Genomic DNA, 22831 nt, shown 5'->3' with positions numbered 1-22831 from the left:
AAACTGACAAGAAATAAAGAGGCAGGGGGAAAGAGAGATGAGAGGGGATAAAAGGGAGAAAAAAATTGAACAAAAGAAACAAAGGGAGAGAAGGTAAAGTATTAGATCTGTCAGAGGAAGGTGAGAAGAGAGACACCCAGAGAAACTGACAAGGGCTTTGTTGACATAATTGAAGATCAAAACTTCAATATTTACTAATTGTTCAGTCTTGGGCAAGATCATAAAAGTTTATTTGGGTCTTTAATTTGACATCTGTAAAACATGACTGATAAAATAGTGATTTTTTTCAATATTTAATGGAACCAATTGCATGGGAATTGCTTGGACCAAACCAGGATAATATTCTAGGAAATTCCAAGAAAGGGACGGGTGAGAAATCACGTAAGTGCATGGCATGAGACTGGGAACCGATTGTCCCTTCCTGTGACAAAGAAGTCATAGGAAGAAAATAATGTCAGAAAGGGGCTATGCTTGGAAAAAGGTTGAGAAACATTGGTTTAGGCTGTGATATATAATAAGAAATCAAGATTATTTTAGAAAAAATAATTGACCATCTTTGGAAGACACTAGGAACCTAGCTCATTATTCTTCAAAGTGATTCATAAGGGAAATGAAACCAACATTTAACTTTCCCATATTAAATATACTCTGGGGTACTTAAATATTTGATAGAAAGAAATATTTTTAAATAGCTCTAGGCAATAAACACAAAAGGAATGAAAATGAGAGAAATCATTATTTTGAAACTCTAATGAAGCACTAGATCTAGGCAACAATGATCAAAGGATATTTATAATATTTAAGTAGAAAAATCAGAGACCTTATACTGAATGAATCAGGCTGACAACATCTGTACCTATTGAATAATTTTAAAATTATAAAAGTCAGACAGTGTGTGCCTAACTGTATGATGCAATAGAGAAGGCGTACAACTGACTATAAAGTTTCTTGCCAAAATTCTAATCTGAATCTGATCAAACTCACTGTAGATCTACTTACCCGTTCATAGGTCACACAAAGTAACAAACAGGAAGACATTAAAGGCCACAACTATGGGATCCACGAGTTATATAACAGTAGAAAATGCTACAGAGTAAATAACCAACTTCTACAACAGAAATAATCCAAAACAAAATAGAAGGTAGCTATTGCTTTAAACATACCTGAAATATAAGAGCTAAATAAAATTGGTAGATCTTATTTAATTTTTTTCTAAATTGAGCTGTGGAAGAAAATTTGTCAAATGATTGGGGAATTTCAAGCTCCAAGTACTTAATATTAAAGAATGATAATAATTTCACTTTAGTAATACTATTGTGGCTGTTTCTCATGCATTCTTACAAATAAGAAAGAGTATTTGAAAGATATAGGCTAAGGAGGTTGCAATGATAGTGCAGTGGGTAGGGTAATTGTCCTGTTTGATCCTTTCATCCCATACAATCCCCTGAGCACCACCAGGAGTAATTCCTGCATGTAGAGCCAGGAGTAAGCCCTAAGCTCCACCAGGCATGGCTCAAAAACAAAATAAAACAAAAAATATATAGATCTAATTGTTTATAGATTAAATAGCAAAATGGCTGAGATTTGTTTCAAAATTAGATTGTGAATTTATGAGAGAACTGTGAGAGAAATTAAATGGATCAAGTGCAGATTATTTGGAAGATGGGCATATGAGGGTAACATATTAAGTGAAATTAAGTCAGAAGGAGAAGGACAAATAGTGGATGATTGTGAACTTTATAAAAATAAAATAAAATTAAAACAACAACAAAACAAATATTGTATGTTCTCACTTAACTGGAGTATACAGAGTAATAAAACAAGGGGTAAAATAGTAACTTTTTCTAGAAAACAAGTAATGTTTATAAATAAGAGCACTATGCACTAATCACATGGATACTCATTTACATCCTAAAGGAGTTAATACATAAGTGTGAATTCAGTACTTTTTTCTGTGGTTGACATTCCACAGCTTGCAAACCCACAGTCAGAAACATTATGTAGACATGGTTGATTGTCCCACGACTTGGTTAATGAATTACATTTTAAACTGATTGATTGCTATGTTAGCAAGACTTTCTATTTTGTTTATTTTTTCAGTAGCGCTATATTTTCAGAGAAAAATCGAGACTCAAAATGCCAATGAGCAATAAACTGATTTTACTACTCGGAATGATCTGTCTGGAAAAATGTAAATCTGCAGCTCAACTTCTCCCCAAAGGTAAGTTCCAGATCTACTATATATTATTTATCTGTATATGACAGAATAACTTTTGCTGTCAATGGGCATCCCAAATCTACTTTATATTTCTTTTGGAAAGCAAGAGAAGCAAATACATTTTGAAGATCTAATCTAATTTTTGATGCAATAATTTCAGACTTTTCTTTCTTTTTATTAGCTTATAAAACCAAGTAAAAATTCCCAGGAAAAAAAAATTGAACAAGTTCCAGTGATTAGAGAAAAATCAGAATTGTTCATTACTTGAATGCATTATATAATTTCATCCTCTCTCATGTAGCAAACTCTAGAAATCAGATAAAAATTAGAAATATTTGTAATCTGGAGAATTGTCTTGCTGGTAAATATGTAGCACTTTCTCAGCAATGCATAATGAATCTTTATTCTTTTCTCTCAAGTATCAAAAACTGAGATGAATTCTTGACCTTTTTTTTCTATAGTCATATTTTTGCCAGTCTGATCAATCATAATGTTTTCTATTTTTGCTTCAATGAGTTTAGGAAATAGTAAATTTGGTGTCTAAAGTACTTCTGATCCTTTCACCAGAAAGAGAAAATTTCTCAACTGAGGTGTCATCCGAATGAAAGAATGAGAATTAGAAGACTCATCTACATAAAGGAATAGAGGTTTTGTGACTACAACTAAAATTGATTGTGTGGCAGTGTTTTCTAAAAAACGTAGGGAAAAAAATGGCCTATAGCAGGGAAAGCAGACAGGACATCCCAAATTGTTGTAAATTATAGTCAGTTGTAAACAACATTAGCCCAACTCTTAATTGAGGATTAAAATTTTAAGAAGAAATAAGTAAACACTGCTTTTTCAGGAATAAAATATTTACACAAATAAGTTCTTTCTTTAATTATCTAGTAACTTTTTTATACCAGACTACATCAATAGGTGAATTAGGACAGTTATCTTTATTCTCTTTGAACAACCTGCAGTAGAGGTACACCTCTGAAACCCTTAATATTTTGTTTGTTTTGGGGGATGCACACCCAGCGATGCTCCAGGGTTACTCCTGGCTCTGAGCTCAGAAATTATTTGTGGTGGTGTTCAGGGACCATATGGGATGCCAGGGTTGGCAAGCCTGGGTTGGCTGCATGAAAGGCAAGAGACTTACCTACTCTATTATCTCTTTGGCCCCTGAAGATTTTTATTTTTACATCAGAAAAGTAAATCTCTTCATGATATGATTATCTATGTGACAAAAACTAAATAATCCTTAGAAATACAAATCATAGAAAAATTACGCAATTAACCTAAATCCATTTATTTTATAATCTGCATGTTCAATATCATACAGTTAATTTTGTATTTAAAAAAATGAGACCAAAGAGATAGCACAACAGACAAGGTACTTGCTTTGCATGTGGACAACCTGTATTCCATCCTAGGTATGGTCCCCAACAAGAGTGATCCCTGAGTATAGACCCAGGAGAAAGTCTTGAGCACAGTGGCATAGAAAACGTATTTTATTTAAGTTTGCCACAAATAAAATGTATGCTCCATCTGGCTAGATTATTGTTTAGATTTGAAGGAACTGTACAGAGCTTCATGGGTTCACAACAGCTCTGGGAATACATAGCCTTGAAACCAGTTTTGCAAGAAGCATTAAAAGAGCTCTTTTAAAAGATAGAAGACGTAATCGTCAGAGAGATGCAGATCAAAACAACCACAAGATACCACCTCACACCACAGAGACTAGCACACATCCAAAAGAACAAAAGCAACTGCTGTTGGAGAGGATGTGGGGAGAAAGGGACCCTTCTACACTGCTGGTGGGAATGCCGGCTAGTTCAGCCCTTTTGGAAAACAGTATGGATGATTCTCAAAAAACTAGAGGTTGAGCTCCCATTTGACCCAGCAATACCACTGCTGGGAATATATCCCAGAAAAGCCAAAAAGTATAGTTGAAGTGACATATGCACTTACATGTTCACCGCAGCACTGTTTACAATAGCCAGAATCTGGAAAAAACCCGAGTGCCCTAGAACAGATGACTGGTTGAAGAAACTCCGGTACATCTATACAATGGAATACTATGCAGCTGTTAGAAAAAATGAGGTCATGACGTTTGCATATAAGTGGATCAACATGGAAAGTATCATGCTAAGTGAAATGAGTCAGAAAGAGAGAGACAGACATAGAAAGATTGCACTCATCTGTGGAATATAGAATAATAGACTATAAGACTAACACCCAAGAATAGTAGAAATAAGTACCAGGAGGTTGTCTCCATGGCTTGGAGGCTGGTCTCTCATTCTGGGTAACTCAGGGAAGGGACCACCAAGTAAAATGTGGTTGGAGGTCATGTGGGGGAAGGGTGATGTGGGCCGAATACAGACTAGAGACTGAACACAATGGCCACTCAACACCTTTATTGCAAACCACAACACCTAATCAGAGAGAGAGAACAAAAGGGAATACCCTGCCATAGTGGCAGGGTGGGGTGGGGGGAGACGGGACTGGGGAGGGGGGGAGGGATGTTGGGTTTACTGGTGGTGGAGAATGGGCACTGGTGAAGGGATGGGTTATCGAACTTTGTATGGGGGAAACATGAGCACAAAGATGTATGGATCTGTAACTGTACCCTCACAATGACTCTCTAATTAAAAATAAACTAATAAAAAAATTAGCAGGGAAAAAATAAAAATAAAAGATAGAAGACGTTTACCATTATGTGGTATTGAATATGGCACTCACTATTGGTGTACTGCGTTGACCTCTACTAAATTAATGCAGGTTAAAAGACATATAGCAATTGGGAAGGCTGGAGCTATAGCACAGCGGGTAGGGCATTTGCCTTGCATGCAGCCAACCCAGGTTCGAATCCCAGCTTCCCATATGGTCCCCTGAGCACCTCCAGGGGTAATTCCAGAGTGCAGAGCCAGAAGTGCATCGCTGGGTATGTGTGACCCAAAAAGAAAAAAAAAACGACCCATATAGCAATTGGGGCTGGAGCAATAGTGCAGCAGGTAGAGTCTTTGCCTTGCATGCAGCAAACTCAGGTTCCATCCCTGTCATCCCATATGGTCCCCTGAACACCACCAGGAGTGATTCCTGAGTGTTGAGCCAGGGAGTAACTCCTGAGCATTGCCAGATATGGCCAAAAAAACAGAAAATATCACTTATTAATATATAAATACAAATATATGTAGCAATTTATCACCAGAAATTGACTTTTATTGATTTATTTTCTAATAATTCTATTTGCCATTCCTTTAAGTCCTTTGGACGAAGCAATGTGAAATAAATTTATTGTATGCCTGCCAAGGGAGCAAAACAAAGCCTTATTTTTAATAGGGAAGATATTCTGATTACAGTAAGTTTTAAATACAAAATAAAATTTAATATGTTTTATATGCCAGAATTCAAAACTTAATTATGAACATGAGAATAGGTGGTATACTACATTGTATTAAATGACTTTAATTTCCCTATTTACATAGGTTAAAATCATATAGCAATTAATACTAGATATTGACTTTTTTGTTGATTTATCTTCTGATAATTCCATTTGTCATTTCTTTAATTTTGATTGGAGTAAATAATATGAAATAAATTTGTTGGAAGCCTGCCAAGGAAGCAGGCTGGGGGATGGCAGGGACCCTTGGGACACTGGTCGTGGGGTTGGTGTTACAACAGTGTATGCCTGAAACAATTCTGATAGGAACAGCTTTGTAAATTATGGTGTTTTAATTAAAAATAGAGCAGAGTTGGGCATTTGCCTTGCACGCGGCCGACCCAGGTTCAATTCCCCCGTCCCTCTCAGAGAGCCTAGCAAACTACTGAGAGTACCCAGGCCGCATGGCAGAGCCTGGCAAGCTCCCTGTGGCGTATTCGATATGCCAAAAACAGTAACAAGTCTCACAATGGAGATGTTACTGGTGCCCACTCAAGCAAATGGATGAACAATGGGAAAACAGTGCTATAGTGATATATATATAGATAGATATATATATATAAAAAATAAAATAAAGCTAAGCTTTTGGGTTCAATGGGACTGGAAGAGGAGATTCTCTGCCCACTTCCCCATTTCCCCCTGTCTCTGGGGACCCAGTGGTCATGCCACCTCTTGCCAGTGCCAGATAACCTCATCATGGGCCACCTCTAGATCGCATGCCTTTTTCTCCTGGAAGGGAGCAACATGATGCTTGCCATAGTCATGCTGCCAGACCCTGCGCCAGGCTGTTTCACTTGGGGCGCCCCAGAGCAGGGTGGTTGAGAGCTCTCCCTGTTCCAAGGGACCCAGGTCCGGCAGCTGCCAACCTCCACAACCCAACCACCACCACCTTCAAGTCCGTTCCCCACATGCTCAGTCCAAGCCTCACACACATATATATTCCTGGACCGCGCACCCATGAATGCATAAGACACTCCCTACCCATTCTCCAAGAGTACTGCACCACATTTGATGGGGTTCAAGTAGTAGGCAACCAATCGTAGAGCAATCTATATGTATGCATATACACATATTTTCAGATATGTATACAAAAGTTCACATCACTCAACCTTTAACATGTTAGTGATATCCCAAAGAATGCCTTAATGGCCCCTGCCAAAATAGAACAACCTTCACACTGTTTCCTCTATGGATACCTTTTTGTAGCATTTTCAGCAGTTTTTCATAACAAACAATACAAAATACATCATTTTGGTTGTGCTTTGGGACAGGGATTGGGGCTTGGGATGGAAACATCCCAAATATGGTGGTGGGTAGGTGTAATGGTGAAATTGGTGTTTGAATATTAAATGTAATCAAATATTGTGAACTACCTTGTAAAACTTTTTAAAATTTTTTTTAAAAAGCTAAGCTTTTAGGAGTTGGAGAAATAGCACAGAGTTAAGATATTTGTCTTGCATGTGATTGATACTAGTTCACTCCTTCACACCACATATGGTTCCCTGGGAAATACCAGCAGTGACCTCTGAGCAGTCAGGAATAGCCCCTGAGCACCACTGGCTGTGGCCCAAATGTCACCCCCAAATTCCAGAAGGGAAGGGACAAATAACCTCAGTAAACCCAGTAAAAGGGATCTACTGTATGGTGAAAATAGAAATGGACTGTTAGTGGTGAATTTAATGTAGTATATATAGAAATTAACTAATAACATTGCTCACCTGAAACCTATATAATTCTCTTAAGGAAAGCAGCAAACAATTCTTTCAGTTCTGATTCCTTAGTCCTAGGAACTATCTAGACACTAAATTTTTTTTTCTTTCTCCAGATTACACTTGCGGATGGAGTCTAGTACAATTACAAACTTGGAATGATTTACCCCTGTTTAGTCGCATTGTTGGGGGAAGCCAAGTGGAAAGGGGTTCCTACCCCTGGCAGGTATGTCTCAGGGAACAGGATCTGTAGGTAACTGAGCTTCTATGCTTTCATGCTGCTCACCAGTATGCTCTAGCCCACCTAGCTCGTCCTCAGAAAAATCCTGAGAGTATGCACAGATCCAAGTCCCCCATACATGCATCAACTGAGTTCTAGAAAAGATATGTTCAGAAAAATTATATGGACTATGAACTTGTCCCAAAAAATCAGAAGTGCCCAAACTGTCAACTTTTAAGACAAAAATACCACTTTGAGAAGCTAGAAAACATAGCATTTATTACCAAAAATCAGATTTTCTCATCTGATAAAAGTATTTTAAAATAATTATTTTATGTTATAAATAGCACAGCAGGCAGGGCGTTTGCCTTGCACGCTGTTCAATTTCTCCGACCTCTGTTCAATTTCTCCACCCCTCTCGGAGAGCCCGGCAAGCTACCGAGAGTATCCCACCCGCACGGCAGAGCTTGACAAGCTCCCCGTAGCTATTCGATATGCCAAAAACAGTAACAGCAAGTTTCACAATAGAGATGTTATTGGTGCCCACTCAAGCAAATCGACAAGCAATGGGATAACAGTGACAGTGAAGAAATTCTAAAGTAGCATGTGGGCTTTTAAAGGTCTAATTTATGTTTAGGGTACAAAGTTTATACTTTTATCAGGGGACCCTCCCAGAAGACTATCAAGATTGCTCCCTAGCTAATATTCTAAGAATTGTGTTAATCTAATTTATGCAGCCCACATGCCATAGAAATACCTTAGTGCTTCTCCTCCTAGCATATGGTATTAACATTTATTGCCTATGAAGTCTCCCAGCTTTCTTTGTTCTGGGTCATTTGTATTCTTGCATTATTAATTTTGTATATACAACAATGGTAGCTTCTTATTTTCACTTCTCTCAGTTATCCTAACTTTTAGCTCAATAGATACTTAGAAACAATTGGTTGATTGAGATTGCATTCAGTGGGTTGACTTATTGGTTGAGTCAGTAATTTGATTAATATGTGACTCAATTAATCGCTTGGTTGAAGAGCTAATTTTCTAATTGCTTCCTTGCTCATTGGTTGGTTAATCGATTCAAAAATCCATATTCATATCATCACCAGGGCTAACTTATTAACTTTATTTGATCTTCTAGTCTTAGCCCTTTCTATTAAGTTTTTAAAATTTTACCAAATGAATTTTGGCCAAATACATATAAATTACTTCTTTCTAACTCCAACAATGGAATTAAAACTATTTACTCATAGTCATTTTGCCATCAAATAAAATATCAAAAACAGGAAAAAGCAAATATGGAAAGTAACTACGGGGGCAGATTAAAAAATAGACTAGAAGGGCTGGAGCGATAGCACAGCGGGTAGGGCATTTGCCTTGCATGCTGTCGACCCGGGTTTGATCCCCATCATCCCATATGGTCCCCTGAGCACCGCCAGGAGTAACTCCTGAGTGCAAAGCCAGGAGTAACCCCTGTGCTTCGCCGGGTGAGACCCAAAAGCAAAAAAAAAAAAAAAAAAAGGCTAGAAGAGGTTGTAGCAGCTAAATACTAAGGTAGGAGACTATTTCTCGAAGACTAGTTCCCTAAGAAGTTTAGCAGAATTGCAGCATGACTATTAGTAAGCCTTTCCTAGCCCTTACTTTGTCTTGCTCCCAAACCTATTTTTGGAATCTGCTATATCTTATCATCTTTTTTCCCTTTCTCTATATTAACAAATATTGCTCATATTAGAGTACCAGTCTCTGCAAATATTATTAAGTAGCACTGTAGTAGCACTGTCATCCTGTTGTTCATCAATTTGCTCGAGCGGGCACCAGTAATGTCTCCATTGTGAGACTTGTTGTTATTGTTTTGGGCATACCAAATATGCCACGGGTAACTTGCCATGCTCTGCCGTGCAGGCGGGATACTCTCAGTAGTGTGCCAGGCTCTCCGAAAGGGACAGAGGAATCAAACCTGGATCAGCTGAGTGCAAGGCAAACATTCTACCAGCTGTGCTATCGCTCCAGTCCATTATTAAATTGGTACAAGGTTAACTTTATTCAATTTTAAAAACATTTATTTTAAGTTAAAAATCATATATAAAATATTATTGAATATTTTTCTCATCGCAAAGTATAAAAGCTTAATATAGAAAATGAAAAGCAGCATAATAGAGGAAAATTGCTTAGTAATCTTCTTCTCCAAATTTACAAATTTAGATACTTAGTAACAGTCGATTGAAATTGTGTTCAGTGTGTTGACTTATTGGTTGAGTCTGTAATTTGATTAATTTGGAACATACCAGATATGTTCTACTGATACGCTTGCTCTTTTTCTGGAGCTATCATGAGGTAGATTTTAACTTCTTCACAGTCCATAACTTCTGATACGGGTTAGTAATATGCCTGGTCTATTTTTTCAGAATATTCCTAGTCATCAGGTTTGGGTAGAGGTGTGGTCCAGAGCATTAACTTGTTTCCATTTAAGACCTTTGCAATTTAGGTGTCTCTGAAACAGAATCAGAAGCATATCTGTGGTGGGACCATCATCTCCCCACAATGGGTGATCACAGCTGCTCACTGCGTTGCCAACATGTAAGTATGGCCAAGCAAATGGGTAAAGGATAAATTGCTCCATTTCTTCCTTGAAATCAGTGTAATATCCTGAGTAAAACATAAAGCTATGTATTTTAGGCTTTAATCCAAGAAGAACTAAGTGATCATATTACTGCAATGTAGCAGGGGGTTAGGTTAGAGAAGCTATGCATCACATTAGGTACCTAATATCACCAAGAGTTAAGGAATGATAACAATAGAAAATGATTCCCTTTCTAATTTTGTATAAAATCATCATATCTGGAAATAAAGGGTGCCAAATAAGGCAAATTTGGAACTCAATTCATTTCAATGCATACTATCAAGCTCCTTTCAGATAATGGCCGTAGGAAGAAGGGAAATAGAATAGTTTTTTTCATAGCATAACAATTATATAAACCAATGTTTCTCAATCTTTTTCCAAGCATGACCCAAATTTCCACACTGTTTCCTTCCTGTCTCCCACCCTGTCCTACCCTAGTCTTATGTAATGGTTCCTCTACTGCCTCCATGAAATATGCTGAAGATAGTCATATCACCCCCAATTGAGAAATGCTATTCTACACTAAAACCATACATGGGATAAAGAGAAAATTCCCACCTCCAACTCTAGTAATCAAATCCTAATCTCTGAGCATACATGCTCTCTGGGTCATTAGACATAGGGTGACATTGCATAATATATATGCTTCATAATATATATTATGCATTATATCTATAACATGAAATCAGCAGACTAAATAGGAATCACAAATCTTTCACAAAGATTATCACTTATATTGAGGTCAGTCCAGTCTCCCAAGAGAGCTGAATAAAGTCTGAGAGAACTTTAGTGTTCTGAATTATAGATTATAACGTAATGCATATATATGCATGTGTATATGCACTTACATATAATCTACACTTTTAAAATATCATTGTAAAGCATTCAGTTAATCATATCATTTGTTTCATATGAAATCACTCTTTTCTAGTCCTAAACTCAAACTGAGAAGTTCTGCACCTTTAGTGATAGCATTGGAACAATCTTCATTTTCTCTGTTCAGCATTCTACAGAGTTTATATATCTTTGTCATTTTGAAAATGTCAGTTTGTCAACCCTGGCAACTTTCCCCAGCAACTCAGTGATATCTGTCATTTCATTATTTCTCCTTATAGGAATATTTTACCATTATTGAAAGTTAATGCTGGAAAATATGACTTGAGCCAAATAGAACCAGAAGAGCAAAGTCTCACCATCGACACTATCATCATACACCCACGTTTCTCTGCCAGGAAACCAATAGACTATGATATTGCTCTTTTGAAGATCACTGGAGCTTTTCAGTTTGGTAAATATTTGAAGCTTCTTCTGAATTTTCCTTCCCAAGTTCCCTATAATTTCTGTTCCACATCACAATCCTACAGTGTGTGTTGTATAGAATATGCCCAATAGTTCTGAGTCATGCATTTAGAGGAAATCAAGGTGAAAGTTCCCCTACCTAAATTCTTTTTTGCTTGTGTTTTTAGATATAGGATTATATGGTATCATAAAATGGTATTTCTTTGTCTAATATATCAGATATACCAGGCACAGATGTTCCAGCCCCTATGAAAACTTGGGGAAAACCACTTAGCTTCCAACTGGTGAGTTATTTCTGATATCCTCTCTCGCATAGATGATACAAGCTTTGTTCTTTTCTTCAGGCAAGTTTGTGGGTCCCATATGTCTTCCAAAGCGAGGAGAACGATTTAAGGCTGGATTCACTTGCAGAACTGCAGGCTGGGGCCGTCTGATGGAAAGTAAGCACTTCTATATCACAACTTTTATTAGATGTCAGAACTTTTCATGTTACCATAATGATAACAAAATACAATTTATTAATCCATTTTAATAAACAACTATGCAAATAGTTCTTAAATACCACATTTTAATTGGGTAATCAACATTTCCAAAAGATATGAACAACCTTAAAAAGCAACTCCAATGATGCCTCAGGCCTCAAAGTCACCATCCAGTTAAAATTTTAACCCCAGATGTATTATCTTATTTAAAATTTTATATTTGTGGCTGCACAACATCTCATACCCTATACCACTAATGTACCAGGATTAGCACAAACCGGATAGGATGTAAGATAGAAGGCAACCAATCTCAATTAAAAAATTATTGGCACACAAAGGCTCAACCTGTACCAACATGTTAGTAATCTCTTATTCAAGTAATCAATGTTATTCAAGTAAACAATGGCTCCAGGGCGAGATAAAACAATCTTCACATGCTTTCTTCTAAGGAAATCTTTTTGATCATTTTTGGAGAATTATTCATAATAAGCAATAAAAAATAAATTATTTAGAGTATGCTAATGAGAGAAGCTTGGTGGTGATTGGGAAAATTCAAAATAATGGTGGTGGGTAAGGTGTGATGGTAGTAGGATTGGTGTTGGAATATTCAATGTAATAAATTATTATGAACAGCTTTATGAAAATAAAATAAATTTTTTAAAATGTATCTCCAACTCAGGCCTTAAGAGTGCTTTGCTGGGGCTCCCATTTCTGTTTTCTAGACGGCAGTGTCTCCCAAGTTTTGCAGGAGGTAGAGCTGCCCATTTTGACACGGAAGGAGTGTGTGAAAGCTCTATTAAGCCTAAGCAAACCCATCAGAGGACAAACCTTTCTCTGCACAGGCTTTCCAGACGGAGGGAAAGATGCATGTCAGGTAGGTAGGAGCAGCTAAATTTACAGGAGGGTAAGACTCTCCTCAGCCTTGTCATCAGGTGAGGGGCTGAAAGAAAGCTGTAGAGAACACTGGGCTCTAGAAATAAAGGTAAAGGGCAGGTAAGATTGAGTCCAAATAAAGAGAGACTCCTGGGAATATACTCTAGTGGGCCAAAAACATAATGCAAAGAGGGCATCTACACTCCTGTGTTTATAGCAGCACTATTCACAATAGCCAGAATCTGGAAACAACCCAAGTTCCTGAGAACAGATAAGTGGATAACAAAACTATGGTATGTGGGAGTGAAGAGATAGTACAGTGGACAGCATGTTTGCCTTGAATGCAGAAAGGTTCAATTACTGGCATCCCATCTGGTCTCCTGAGCACTGCCAGGAGTGATTCCTAGGTGCAGAGCCAGGAGTAAACCCTGAACATCACCAGGTATGCTGATAAAAGAAAAAGAAGAAACTATGGTACATCTACACAATAGAACACTAAGCAGCTGTTAGGAAAATATGAAGTGATGAAATTTGCTTATACATGAATGAATGCAGAGAATATCATGCTGAGTAAAACAATTCAGAGAGGGACATAGAATGATTGCATTCATATATCACTGTATCACTGTCATCCCATTGTTCATTGATTTGCTTGAGTGGGCACCAGTAACATCTCCATTGTGAGACTTGTTGTTACTATTTTAGGCATATGGAGTATGCCACGGGTAGCTTGCCAGGCTCCTCCATGTGGGCGAGATACTCTTGGTAGCTTGCTGGGCTCTCCAAGAGGGACAGAGGAATCAAACCTGGGTTGGCTGCGTGCAAGGCAAATGCCCTACCCACTGTGCTATTGCTCTGACACATTCACACATACATATATGTGTATATGTGTGTGTGTATAAACATAGTATGTGACTAATACCCAAAGACAGTAGAAACAAGGAGAATTGGTCCATGGTAGGAAGCTTACCACAAAGGAGGAAAGGAAGAGGAGGACTGCAGTTAGGACAGAGAAGGGGCCACGACAACGATTATCGTTGGAAATGATCACTCAGGACAAAACTGAGTGCTGAAAAGTGGTAAAGAGATATACGAGATATTCTCCCAGTAGCAGTGCAGAGAGACAGAGAGAGAGAGACAGAGAGAGAGAGAGAGAGAGAGAGAGAGAGTGTTTGCCATAGAGACTTTCACCCTGGGGGCAGGGTGGAGGTCGGTAGGAGGGAAACTAGGGACATTGGTGGCAGAAAATGTGCACTGGTGAAGGGATAGGTATTGGAACATTGTGTGACTGAAACTCGATCATGAACAACTTATAACTGTATCTCACAGTGATTCCATTAAAATAAAAAATAAATAAATAAGGGATGCATTTCAAATAACTTGTTTTAACGAAGGAAGAATGAATTCCATGGAAGCCCATTTTTCTCAAATATCAAATTACAGTAAGCTAAGAATGCTCGTCTTTGAAGGATGGCTGACTCTTTCCTATTTTAGCATTAACAGTTTGAGTATAACTAGGATTTTCCTTTCCTTTCACTCCTGCTGCTAATTAAGACTTAAGCTCACTTATACTATAGGACAAGGATTCCTTGAGTGTGTTAGATAAAACCAGATAAGCATTGACAGAAATCTGGCGTGGCCAGGAAAGTGAAACTCAAACTCTTGATATTTCAGTGTGCTTTTTGGTTGTTTGGAGTTTTTTCCCCCTTTGTTTTGGGGTCACATCCAGCTAGGTGGTCAGGATTTGCTCCCTGCTCTGAGCTCAGGGATCACTCCTGGCAGGATTGGGGGTGGAGGTGTGTAAATGGGGTACCAGATAGCAAACCCGGATCACACACAAGCAAGGTATGTATTCTACCCACTGTACTATCTCTTTGGCCCTATTTCAGTGTTTTGTATAACTTGTTCCCACAAAGCTGAATTCAAATTACTGGAAGTAAAGGCATTTTATTCTCATTTAGTATCTTTCCTGGGTGAGCACCTTGGGGTAGTGACGCTGACATTGAGGGTAACCGAATCTTCTTTCCCACCCATCCATAGGGAGATTCAGGAGGTTCCCTCATGTGCCGGAATAAGAAAGGGACTTGGACTCTGGCTGGTGTGACTTCCTGGGGATTGGGCTGTGCCCGAGGCTGGAGAAATAATAGGCAAAAAGATCATCAAGGAACTCCTGGAATCTTCACAGATATTAGTAAAGTGCTTCCCTGGATCCACAAACACATTCAAGTAGGTAATAAAGCTAGCAAGCAAGCTTCAAAAGCTAGCATAATAAAATATAAAAAATATAAAAAAGCATAACATATGCTTTCTGCTAGCCAGAAAGCATAACAAAAGAGACCACATAGGCTTAGCTCTCTAAATTCTTAGTGTGTAGCATAAAAGAAGAACAGAATCTACTAAATCCAAAATGAATATAAAATATGGTGCATGGTACAGCATGTGAATAGTCAACAAAACAGGAAAAAATCTGAGACTCTGCCACAATTTGTCTAAAATTGAAACCATCTCAGCCAGTGATATGTTTTCAGCATTTCTCCATTGTGCTAGTAAGATCAGCAATCCATTGATAGCTCTATCAGTTGCCCAGGAGGCAATATCTGGAGACAATGAGCTGAGAGATAAAGCAGTTGGATAAAAAAGAGATCACTAAGTCAATGATGGTTGGAGGGATAGCTCAGGATGGAAGATGTGTGCTGAAGTACACAAAGAACCAAACATGATGGCCTCTCAGTATCGGTATTGCAAACCATAATGCCCCAAAGTAGAGAGAGAGTAAGAAGAAAATTATCTGCCAGGAAAAGGGGTAGGATGGGGGAAGGATACGGGGGACATTAGGGTGGAAAATGTACACTGGTGGAGGGTTGGGTATTTGATCATTGTATGACTGAAACTGAAACATGAAAGTTTGGTAACTATATTTCACAGTGATTTAATTAAAAAAATGTCTGGAGACACTTTTGTTATCAGAACTTGGGAAGAGATGAGGTGGTGCCACAGGAACATAATAAATAGCACCTATGGTCACTGCTAAATATCCTATGATGCAGAATGCAGCCATCCACAATAAAAATGATCAAGCCTGAAACATTAGTAATTCTGTGGTTGAAGAGTGATATAGATCTAAATATGTGAAGTGTGAAAAGTCAGTCTATATATGTCTTCCAACACCTGAACCGTGAGTGAACTGAAACCTTATTCGTGTCTCCAAATCTAACTTATTTGTTAACCACTGGCTTACAGTCTCCATGCTATTTCTATTATTTTCAAAAGGGATTAATTAAAATCAAATCAGAAGAAACTTGACTTTATTTTCTTTATTTAAAATAAACCATTCTATTGGGGGAAAATATAAATTACTTTCTCTTTTAAACTGTTTTCAATAAACTGTTTCATTGAATTTTATTATATTTGTGTTTGGGGGAACATACCTGGCTGTGCTCAGGGGTTACTCCTGGCTTTGTGCTCCCAGGAATCACTCCTAACAGAGACTCAGGGACTATATAAGGTGCCAAAGATTGAACCCAGGTCAGCTATGTGCAAAGCAAGTACTCTGTCCTCTGCAGTATTTCTCCAGCCCCCAAGAACTTGACTATTTTCCAAGCATATGTTACAGTAGCCAGCATCTGAGCCCTCAGTTCAAGTTTTAGCTCTAGGTGAATTATTTCTATCTTTGGCCTCCCTCTGTCAAATGAGATAGGTAGAACCATATGACTTCCTTTTACTGTATGAGTGACTTTAGAATAATTATGGCCTATTTCTTAATTAACATACATTTTTTGTTTTATTTGGGGATCCGTGCTCAGAGTTTACCCTGGCTCCATACTCAGGGATCACTCCTCCTAGGGACTGGGGTGCCTGGAATTGAACTTAGGTCAGCTGTGTGCAACGTAAGTGCCTTACTACCTTGGGTCCCCTTAATTAGTATACTTAATAAAGAACATCTGCGGCCTGATGTGGCCAGCAACAGTATCTGCCTTGCATGAAGAAAACCAGGGTTCAATTCCTGACACCACACACACACACACACACACACACACACACACACACATACACACACACACTGAATAAATAAGACCTTTAGGCTCACACACACACCGGGAATAAATAAGGTGCTTTTTTTGTTTTTTTAAGTTAGGAGTGGAGTGATAGCACAGCTCGTAGGGTGTTTGCCTTGCACTCAGCCAAACCGGATTTGATTACTCCATCCCTCTTGGAGAGCCCGGCAAGCTATCGAGAGTATCCTGCCCGCACGGGAGAGCCTAGCAAGCTCCCCGTAGCGTATTAGATATGCCAAAAACAGAAACAACAAGTCTCACAATGGAGATGTTACTGGTGCCTGCTTGAGCAAATGGATGAACAATGGGACAACAGTGCTACAGTGACATTTAAAACACCAGGTCTATTTCTTGTTTCATTAATTTATCTCTTCTATAATGTACAAAAATTAAATTTTTGTTAGTTATATTTGGACCCCAAACGTTTGCACTTTTTAACCAGGGAGATGCTAAATTTTTAGAATCTTATTCAGAATGCTGCACACTTAGAGAAGCAGAGAAAGAACTCCAGAGGTAGGTATTTCTTACAGCCTGCTCCATTGGGAGCATAAATTAATAGCTAGCATTTCTGAATATTAATTCCTTTAAGTACCAAAAGTCTTCCACTTCAAGAGTTCTCCTTTCTCACTAATAAAAGCACCACTTGGAGCATTCACAGCCATTGCCTGGCAGACAGGAGAGCTCTTTTTCTTAGTGGGTACCCACAGATTTCTTCTCATTTTACTCCTTGTCAATCCAGAGTTTGAGCCATTTTAACATTTTCCAAAGTCTAACTTTAGATAAGAGGTTTGGGAAAAGAGTGTGAGGATGTGCAAGTGAAATAAATTAGCTACTCATCTGACCTTGATAATGCCCTTCCTGAAGCAGGAGGACTCACCTGGAATGCTTCACCTTTGGACAGAAATTAATTCCCTCTGATTCAGGGCAAATTCCTTGCTCTATGAAGATTCCAGTCTCATCTGGTTCAAACTCTGTATGAGCCTCTCTCTGAGGCATCCAGCTCTCTAAGATATCTCTAGCTCAAATCTTCAGTTTTCCTTAAGTTTGTGGAATGATCTACTAATATCAATATAGGAAAAAATTAACCTGAATGCTCAGAGGAGTGAGCAACTGCTCCTAGTTTTTAAAAAAAGGAGGGGGGGAGGCAGAGCAGAAAAAAATGGTAAAGAAAGTTTGGATCACAGATGGCTTTTACAATGAATTGTATGTAATGGAGGAGTAAGATTTTATGAGATGAAAGTTGGTCAAGGAATCTTTCATATCAAGAGATCCATATTAAAGAATGGAGATGGAAAATTTTAGGGTATGCTGGAGTCAAGAGAGCTGACATGTAGAATATGTGAATGAGATTTTATGAGGGGAAACATGAGAAAGAAAAATTCAAACCAAACTATAAAGAAAGGCTAACTTTATTGAGCAATAAGAAGTTGATTGATTAGATAAAATTACTAGAGTAAATGCTAGTAGCAAAAGGAAAGCACAAAAGAATAGACTGGAGGGCAGGTAATGTTCACTGGATTTATGAGATCAATTTGAGAGACAAGAAGGCTGCACAAAGACAAGGAATAAAAAGGAAGAAATAGAAACAAGAATCAGAGCTAACTCATCAACAAGATGACAAATAACATAGAAGGCAGAGCAGGTAAGGATGGTACCAGAGCTTTGATCACATGTGATAAGAGCACACAGGAGGAATAAATCAGGTGGAACTAATTGCAGATCAAGAGAAATACCAATGTAGCATGTAAGTTTCAGAGAAGATAGCTAGAAGATAGCTAAGAGACAGTTAAAAAAAAATCAGGTCTCCGGCTTAGAAATATAGGTGGAATCCTTGAAATAGAGGGTATGACTGATACTGATCACCTCTTTCAGAGAGAAATGAAAACTAAAGGTATAACCTAGAGAATATCTGTATGTATAGAACTATAGGATTAAAGAAAGTAGAGTGAAGGAAAAGAAATAGAATCTCAAAATTAGCAGTATCTAAAATTAATAACAAAAAATACATCAGGCCACTAGCAATGTGTCTGTGGCATAAAGTGCTTATTCATGAAACGCAAGGCTGTGAGTTCAAATTCCTGTGGCACCACATTCACCAATGCAATCCTGACAGCCTCAAATCTCTACATATATTTTAAACCAAGTATTGAGTAGTCTTTCTGCCACTTGAGTCTTCTATTTCCACTTCCAGTCTGATTATAGTAGCTACTGTCTAGAAAGGACTGGAGCAATAGCACAGTGGTAGGGCATTTGCCTTGCACGCAGCCAACCCAGGTTCGATTCCTCCGTCCCTTTCAGAAAGCCCAGCAAGCTACCGAGAGTATCTCACCTGCACAGCAGAGCCTGGCAAGCTATCCGTGGCATATTCGATATGCCAAAAATAGTAACAACAAGTCTCACAATGGAGATGTTACTGGTGCCCGCTCGAACAAATCAATGAACAATGGGACGACAGTGATACAGTGCTACTGACTAGAAATAATACCCTTTCAATATATCTGCTTGCAGACTGTTTGTCTGGACCCTATTGGTACCAGAGGGAATTCATGTGTTACTCATTTTTCCCTACGTGGATGCAGAGTCTTGTCATCACAATTACCTATTAGTAGATACTTTGGATTTTCATGTTGTCAAGTACAGTAGTGAAAAGAAGGCTTACTATGGTCTGGTTACATTATTTCTGGCATAGAGATATCAGAAAACATCATACTACCTGTATCTACTTTTTAGACTCAGAATTCAGTGAGGTGTGTGAAGCTGAGTCTGAGAGACACTATGAGACCACAGTGCATTTCATTTGCTGCATCTGCTTCCTTCTGAAACAGTGTTCCTAGATTTATTTGCCAGACCAACAATTCACTAAGGGCACTGTTTAGATTATTTTAGGCCTCCTGAGCAGAATGTCAGGCACATGCACACAGGAACATCTTTCCTGCTTCCTTCAAGCTCAGAAGAAAGATACCAATCAAGCAGGCCAGAGAGGAATGAAAAGGATTAAGGTGCTTGAGTTTCATGTAGCCATACTTGGTGCAATTTTCTGGCTCCACATATGGTCCACAGAACAGCACCAGAAATGATTCCTGAGCACAGAGCCAGGAGTAAGCCTTCAGCGCACACACACACACACACACACACACACACACAAAAAAAAAAACAAATAAGAAAATTACCGGTGGATAGTTATGATCAGGAAATAAAGGTTATTACTTCTATCATAAAAAGAAATTAAGGGGTATTCTTGTTCCCCTCCCCCAAGACTTATAGGGCCAGGTCTCAGAAACACTTTCTGTTGTCACTACTGGGAAGGTTATTAATGCCACTTGATGGGCGGCCAGGAATACCGCAGAACATTCAATAAGGCACAGGACAGCCTGAACGCAAAGAGCATTACAGTTCAACATGTCAGTAATAACACGATTGGAAAATCCCAAGTTGAACTATTCAAGACAAGTTCAGTTCTCCACAAATATTGAACAACTGCTGCTTTCTACACCCTGAAAATCAATACTCCTTCTTTTGTTGCAGGGAAATTGTGTGGTGTAGGCATCGCTTCATCAGTTCTTGTTGGCTCTACCTCGATCAGGATCTTTGATATCTCAGGTTATGCTGCTGGGTACAAAGCCTACAAAGCTCTTAAACCAAACTATCTTCCTGGTAAAAATGATTTATATCATTTTCTCACTCAGTGGATCTTATTTAGATGTTGAGACTGTACAGGAACTAGGTGAGAGGTAAAGGGATCCCTCCTAAGTCCTTCTAGACTCAGAATAAGAAGCACGTAGAAAGCTCGTGAAATGTGGGTGCCAGATTCTTTGATAGCCCTGCTAATTGCAAGCTAAACTGAGTCGAGCGGGATATGGAGAGTTCTTGAAAATCAGTACTCAGACCTCTTCCTTCATGCTCTGGCATCTTCTGTGAAAGATAGGAGAAAGGTTTAAGAGCTCAGTTTGTGTGGGTGATGCCAATGTTTGGATGTTTTCCCTTTTGTTTTAGAATGGGCTGCAGTTCTTTAACCATCATTTTTGAAGACAGCCTCGTACAGAGTCCTCACTATCCTGAAGATTATAGTGATAAGAGCAACTGTGATAATTCTGTTTTTTCCCAAGCCCTTAAACATTGCCTGATTAAGGTACTGACCTTGTTTGCCCCTGATTTGTTATGTTATAGTCATAGAACATAAGCTCCATGAGAGCACAGAGGATTTTGTTTCTGTGGTCACTGCTGAATCCTTGGTAATCAGTGCCTGGTACCCACGGCTTTTTCTACAAATTACCTGTACTTACCACTAGATGGCAACTATGTGCTTCACTTTTTGTAACTTATTCCATCAGTGCAGTGTATAGATTCTCCAAGCCAGCATTTATTTCTTCCTTATTTATTAAAATATATATACTAGGGAGAGGGGAAGAGGGGCGCTCCAGGAGCTTGAGCGATAACATCGCGGGTAGGGTGTTTGCCTTGTACGAGGCTGACCCGGGTTCGATTCCTCTGTCCTTCTCAAAGAGCCCAGCAAGCTACCCAGAGTATCCCACCGGCACGGCAGAGCCTGGCAAGCTACCCGTGACATATTCAATATGCCCAAAACAGTAACAAGTCTCACAATGGAGACGTCACTGATGCCCGCTCGAGCAAATTGATAAGCAACAGCATGACAGTGACAGTGATACGGTGATATTTATTAAACTTCTCACACAGTACTGCGTAGGACATGGGTAACAAAATCAATGACAATTAAGCCTAAGTCATCAAATCTACAAAGCAGATGAGAACAGAACACAGAACGAGCACAGAGAAATCAGTGTAGGACAGGTTCATTAACTAACTTATATTAGTATGTAGATTGGGTCTAGTCTAGAAGAAGAGGCTGAGGTCACAGTGTGAAGTGCTTCAAATTCTGGGAAATGGAGTATTTTCAGCATCCTATCATTAGGTCATCTGTGTGTACATATATCATGAGTGACTCATCTGCAGAGGATTACTGCCAGTTATTTGAAGATGAGACTAGCATGGTGAGGTTGGAATTAAGACATTTACTTGGAGGTTCTTCATTTAAGGTAAGGATGGAAATCAATGGTCAATGGTTGGAAGCTTGCCACAGCACATGGGGAGCAAAAGGCAGTTAGAATAGAGAGGAACCAGTACGACAATAATATTTGGAAATAATCACTCTGGACAAGAACTAAGTTGAAAGTAAGTAAAGAGATGTACAAGATAAGCTTCCAGTATCTGTATTGCAAATCATAATACCCTAAAGGAAGGAGAGAGAGAGAGAAGAAGAAGAAAGGAAGGAAGAGGAAGAAGAAGATGAGGAGGAGGAGGAGGGGAGGAGGAAGAAGAAGAGGAAGAAAAGGGAGAAGAAGAAGAAGAAGAAGAAGAAGGAGGAGGAGGAGGAGGAGGAGGAGGAGGGGGGGGAGAGAACAGGAAAATGGGGACATTAGTGGTGGGAAATGTATACTGGTGAAGGGACAAGTGTTAGAAAACTAAATTATGTTTTAGTTATGTTTTAGTTTAGTTATTCACTCACAAACTAAATTATGTGACTGAAACCAAATCATGAACAACCTTGTAATTGTGTATATCACTGTGATTCACTGAAAAAAATAAATGCAAATTTTTAAAAAATTGAAATCAAGACAGTATGTGAGGATGGAAGTGGGTAAGACAGTATGTAAATAGAGAAATAATGGAAAGTAAATTGGAGGAGGTGAGTAATAGTAGATGGTGTCAAAGGTTTCTTATACTATGGAGACTCAAAGAAATCTGATACACAAAAGAATCAAAGTGGTGCTGGGCTGCGTCTGGAGTCTGACTTAAAGCACAAAACAGAACAAATAAGCAAACAAACAAAAAAGTGTGCCCTTTGTAGATGCCTTCACAAAGCTAGAGTTTAGTTAGATGGAAGGATTGAGCATTTCTTGCCCAGTTCCTACCTCC

General features: G+C 38.7%; 1 protein-coding gene across 1 annotated transcript; it reads left to right on the top strand.

Annotated features, from left to right (window-relative positions):
• The first annotated feature begins 2136 nt into the window (after nucleotides 1-2136).
• On the top strand, nucleotides 2137-21186 carry OVCH2 (ovochymase 2). The gene is made up of 10 exons (XM_055143656.1): nucleotides 2137-2221; nucleotides 7468-7577; nucleotides 10054-10145; nucleotides 11304-11476; nucleotides 11832-11927; nucleotides 12692-12843; nucleotides 14883-15080; nucleotides 17395-17410; nucleotides 20423-20551; nucleotides 21065-21186. Exons 1-10 carry the CDS (start codon nucleotides 2137-2139, stop codon nucleotides 21184-21186), a joined length of 1173 nt encoding a protein of 390 aa, XP_054999631.1.
• The last annotated feature ends 1645 nt before the right edge of the window (nucleotides 21187-22831 follow it).

This window comes from Sorex araneus, chromosome 6, assembly GCF_027595985.1.
Source record: "Sorex araneus isolate mSorAra2 chromosome 6, mSorAra2.pri, whole genome shotgun sequence".
In the NCBI taxonomy this organism is placed as follows: domain Eukaryota; kingdom Metazoa; phylum Chordata; class Mammalia; order Eulipotyphla; family Soricidae; genus Sorex; species Sorex araneus.
This window is presented reverse-complemented; position numbering and strand designations above follow the sequence as displayed.